We start from the raw sequence: 5411 nt of genomic DNA, 5'->3' as shown, positions 1-5411 counted from the left end.
TAAGAAATGTACGTATTATCCTGTCCATATAATTGTAACCCCTCTGTACAGTATGTTCACAAAAAATTAAAATTAAAAAAAATTAGTAGTCATTATGATCGTGCTGAATTTTTAGTTCAAAAAATGGAAAGTATAGACTATAAACCTTTACTCTCCCAAATGTCTCTAAGCACCCCTTCACCAACATTTATATTGTGGTTGCTTTCAGAGTGTGGAATTGGTAAGGAAGGAGAAAGAGGAAATTTAAGATAAGCTAGGGGAAAATCACACAAAAATATTAAAGAAAAAAATAAAATAAGGGGGTGAATAGGAAAAGAAAAGGGGCCGATGAGGACAGGGTGAGTGATTTACACAAATAAGAAATGGAATCAAAACTTCATTGGGAAGAGACCCTAACACAACCCACGTGAAGAATGATGATGTAATGCCAGTGCCTGTGAATGGCTGGGCCTGGAGGGGGTGTTTGAGATCATCTACCCAAGCACAAGTGGAAACACAAGTGCTGCTTTAAAGTGGTTTGTAAAACCCTTCAAGTGGAGTCCCAGCTCCCTACTGTCTCATGAGTGTTTTCCAACGGGCCTGTGATTCAGTCAGCCCTATTTACCAAGAGAGTCTAGGAGGAAACACCAACTCACTTTCCTTCATGGGAAATTCAAATTTGAAATTAGAGTGATTCACAGGGGCCCATGTATAGTGGCTTGGAATTTGTAGGATTTAGCCAACCATTTTACAACATAGAATTGTACCAACTATTACCTTTCTTTCCTTCTTCTATTTTCTCTTTCTCTTTTTTCTCCTTTCTTTTCCTCTTTCTACCTCTCTCTCTTTCTCTTTTTCTCTCACCTCTTTTTATACATATTATATATTAACATATAATAATTAATGTTATTTTTCAGGTAGATAAAAGGCAGAACATATTGGTCCTATGGTTCTTGTGGTAAATTTCAGCTGAGAAAGAAATGATCATTTGAGAATGCTTTTTGGGGGGGTCTGGTCACGTGGCCTGAATTCTGGGCCTGGGTGCTGTCCCTCAGCTCTTCAGCTCAAGGCTAATGCTCTACCACTTGAGCCACAGCACCACTTCTGGCTTTTTCTGCTTATATGGTGCTGAGGAATCGAACCTAGGGCCTCATGCATGCAAGGCAAGCACTCTACCACTGATCCACCTTCCCAGCCCCTCTCACCTCTTTTTTTTTTGTCCAGATATTTCTGATGTACTTTGAGCATACATATGCTGATAATATATTATGCATAAGATATTATATATATTAACATATAATAATTAATGCTATTTTTCAGGTAGATAAAAGGCTTCTCATATTGGTCCTATGGTTCTTGTGGTAAATTTTGACTGAGAAAGAAATGATAATTTGAGAATGCTTTTTTGGGTCCGGTCATGTGGCCTGAACTCTGGGCCTGGGTGCTGTCTCTCATCTCTTCAGCTCAAGGCTAACGCTCTACCACTTGAGCCACATCACCATTCTGACTTTTTCTGTTTATGTACTACTGAGGAATTGAACCCAGGGCCTCATGCATGCAAGGCAAGCACTCTACCACTGAGCCACCTTCCCAGCCCCGAGAATGCTTTTTAAACATAACCATCACTCAATCTCCGATTGCTTGATAGTACTGAAAATGCTAGGTCTTTATCTTAGCCTGTTTGCCCTTGCCATTCCTTAGATTTTAAGCCTATAACACACTGCTAGCCTGGCTAATTCCTGCTTTCTTTCATGTCTCTATCTTGACATCTCTTCCTTAGGGAGACTTCCCTAGCTCCTAGCTTAGGTTAGGTTTTCCTGCCACATGTTTTCAATGGCCTTTGCATCTATCCTTTGTATCATTCATCACATTTATAACTGGTTCACCATCTGCCATTCTTACTCAGTTTATCATGTTCCAGAGGTAGGGAGTTTGTTTAATTCATTTGTTTTATCCCTAACACCTGAGACATAGTGGGAGCTTAGGAAATCCTTACTGCTCAAATAAATGAATAAAATAGAATGGGATGAATAAACAAATGAGTGCATGAACAAATGACAACACAGAACCTAATTTTTCTTTTTACAGTCAGAAAGTACTCTGCTTTACTTTATCTTCATAATATTCATAAACAGTATAATATGGAGGAAATGATGGGAACTTTTGTCCCATTTTCTAGATTAAGAGATGAAGTGCTTCAGTTATTAACCCTTGATCTAAGGAACAACATACTCCTTGTCATTTCCTGAGCATGTATAACACATGTGTGTGTATGTTAGTGTGTATACATATTTGGAAGATACAAAGAAAACAATAATAATAGTTCAGCAAGGGCTGTGGAAGTCTGGTTAGTCTCCACTCTTATTCCTTTTTGTATTGTGTAAGCTTTAGAGACATTCATGGGATTTTCTTCCAACAAACAGACTAGTTCATAAAAGATTTAAGCGTAAACCTGCCTGATGAAAACAGTTCCTATCTTCTTTCCAAATTTCAAATCAAATGCTTCTTATATTCTATGATTATATTCTATGATGCCTTTTATATTCTATGATTTCATGAGTCTGACCATTAAAATGTTCTGTTCTTGAATTTCAATTCATATACTTCAATCATAGCCAACATAGTTTAGTTTTTATAGTGGGGCCTAGGTTCAGACTTAACTATCCCTCTTGCTTCTTGAACATTGGTTCACAAATGAAATTGGATAAAGTCATATGGACTTTTAAACTTTTATAAGTTGGACTAGAAATTGGAGAATGAGCTAAGTAGAGATAGACAGGAAGTGGGTACTGATTTTACAAGCATCAAGCTTCTTGGTTGGATAAATATGTCATGGTTGACCTGTCTCGTTTACAGAGGGTTTCCATTTAGATTTTATTGGTCTTCCACAAAAGAACACATATTTAAAAATGAAAACACTGAAAAAATTTGAACTTATTTCAGAAAATGGCATGTGCGGAAGAAGCAGCCACTAGTTGGGCCTTCTGTGGCTGAGCTCTTTCTAACCGGTGACTTCCGAAGCCTCCACTGCCAGCTGCACCTGAGCAGCCAGAAACAAGGCCAGGAGTCAGGCAAGCCAGAGACTTAGAAAAAATCTAGTGCTTAGTTCAGCCCTTTCATGCCTTACAGTTACCAAGAAGCAAGCCAAAAATGGAGTGCAAGCAAGGGGCAAGCAAGGAAAGGTTGGCTTTTTCTGTGACTACTTGAAATGGTTCAATTTGGCTTTCCAAGCCACAAATTCATTTCTTCTCCTCCTAGATCTCAGGAAGTAAGAGCCATGAGCCTCCTAAGACTGAAGGAAATGAGGCTGTAGGGGCCTCTTCATCGGAGAATCTGGCAAGAGAGCCCCATATACAGAACCTCCACATCCCTGGCATATTGCAGGGCTTCCCCGAGATACAGAAAAATCCATAATGGATTTACAGTCTTGAAAACCACAAGCCCAAAACACCCCAAGGCTCAGGATTTCCCCCCCATGTCTTTCATGACTTCTCTTACTCCACTTTGCCTGCCACAGTCTAACCAAAGTTCCAAGACATGTAAACAGAGATAAATTTTTGCTCTTCTCACAAATCAGCCCAATATCCACTTCTCACTTGGTATTCTCATTTTCAAATGCTTTCTCTCATAGCTCTGATATTAATAAATAGAAAACCATAGTTTTCTATGGGAGAAAAGTGAACCAGGGAAACAGGAGCAAAACTTATCTCCACAACCGCTGCTGCCTGTTGGGTTCTAATGCAGGAGTTGCTTTGGCGTTGGGGGTTCCTGATTTGCATTTCTCACATTCTGTAACCAACCCTGTGTTCTAAAAATCCAAACCTCTCCTTCCTTTTTTGGCCTTGGAACCTTTTCTTCCAAGAAGATAGCCATTAGTATGACCATACTGTAGCCACTGTCTGTTGTCAGCCAAAGGCCTGCGGTTTTTACTTCTACCTTCTCTTCCCACAGTCGCCCTGGCTTTATACTGGATAATGTTCCAATTTGTCTTCTAGTATGTTCATGAGGGTCTGCCTCCAAGGCAGGGGGGCACAGAACAAATTTTCTAGAGTTCCATTTGCCAGAAGACCATTCAACTAGGACTTTGGCAACAAACTTTGGTGATCTAACAGGTGCCTGTGGCTCCTGGTTGCCTTGAAAACTAGGATTGGGAGAACTGAGCCTTGAAACCCACAGGCCTAGGAACTCTTAATGTTCCTTCCTCTTTGCAAGAAACAGAAGAAACTCAGAGCCAGTCCCCAAGGAATAGCCAATGGAACTGTCATTCTGAGCCCTGATGTCTTCTCTCCATCTGGGAGGCTATGTCCATTCCTGGCACCTAATCACAGGAGTCTGACCGGCAAACAGATCAACACTCACCTGTTCCGTAGCTCAGTTCAAAAGCCAGGGAAAATAACAGCAGGAGGCTCAAGGAAAGGAGCCACTTAGGATCCATCAGCCAAGAGAGGAGAAGGAAGGGGGCCTGGCCAGGGGCCTGCCAGCTGCTCACAGGTGCCCCAACAGAATCAAGTTCAGATCAGACAGTGCTGTCTCTGCTGCCTCTGCTGTTGAGTTTACCCAGCAGGAACCAATAGTCTTCTGAAGCAGCTTCCTGTCTCACTGGGGCTTTTTCTGCCCCTGTCTTGGGAATTGCTCATTTCTCCTCAGACTTCAGTCACTTTATTGTTTTCAAGAAATGCTTATGTGTCAGGCGCTTTTAGGCCATGAAAGCTGGGAAAGAGGCTGTGTAGTCACCTCGGTCAAACTCTGATTTAGGGCAGAAATGTGCTGCTCCCTTCCTTCTTTTCTGAACTGTTTTCAGGAAATGGTTGTCACAGTTTCTCTGAGCAGTTCTCTTTGTTCACTATTCTTACAGTGCTAAAGAAAAGCTGGATTTGAGTCAGACCAATCTACAAATTCAGGAGTTCAAAGATGAACTTAGATCACTCTTCTAATGAGATACTATACCTGACCTTCTTTAGATTGTTTCTATGATTTCAGAGAATAACTTAATGTGAAGTCAGGTCTTGGTACCAAAGTCACAGAGAGAAGGGATGAGCGAATTAGGACCATTGTTCAAAATCCCATTTCCTTACTGGCAACAGTGTAGCAGAACTGTGTAATACACAGACTGTGCTTTGAGGAGGGGCTTTTATTTTAGAGCATCTATGTGTTGAGGAGAGGTATTAGAAATTGACAGAAGAAAGACTCTTCTAAAAGAACAGAACACCAGAAAATGCATGACCAGTCCTCACCAGGAAACTGTGAAAGGCCAGGCTAGTGTTTTTTGTCTTTATTGTCTGTTTTGTTTATGGCAGTGTCTCTTATGTGGCCCAGGCTGATGCTTATTGTTATTCCTCCTGCCTTAGTTTCTCATGTGTTGAGTTTGTAGGTATGTCCACTACCATGCCTGACTCAGACTAGTGTTTTCATTCAATGGAACAAGTCAGAGG

At 40.9% G+C, this 5411-nt stretch overlaps 1 protein-coding gene across 1 annotated transcript in view; it reads right to left on the bottom strand.

Moving 5' to 3' along the window:
* Positions 1-4530, bottom strand: part of Slamf1 (signaling lymphocytic activation molecule family member 1) — a 35017-nt gene extending 30487 nt beyond the window's left edge. Inside the window, exon 1 of the mRNA XM_013030481.1 lies at positions 4339-4530. Within this exon, the coding sequence (XP_012885935.1) occupies positions 4339-4414 (76 nt within the window). The 5' untranslated portion in view covers positions 4415-4530. The remainder of the gene's footprint in view (positions 1-4338) is intronic.
* Between the last annotated feature and the right edge of the window lie 881 nt (positions 4531-5411).

This window comes from Dipodomys ordii, unplaced genomic scaffold (genome assembly GCF_000151885.1).
Source record: "Dipodomys ordii isolate 6190 unplaced genomic scaffold, Dord_2.0 Scaffold131, whole genome shotgun sequence".
Taxonomy (NCBI): Eukaryota; Metazoa; Chordata; class Mammalia; order Rodentia; family Heteromyidae; genus Dipodomys; species Dipodomys ordii.
Note: the sequence above shows the minus strand (reverse complement) of the source record. Positions and strands in the feature narration are given on the sequence as shown.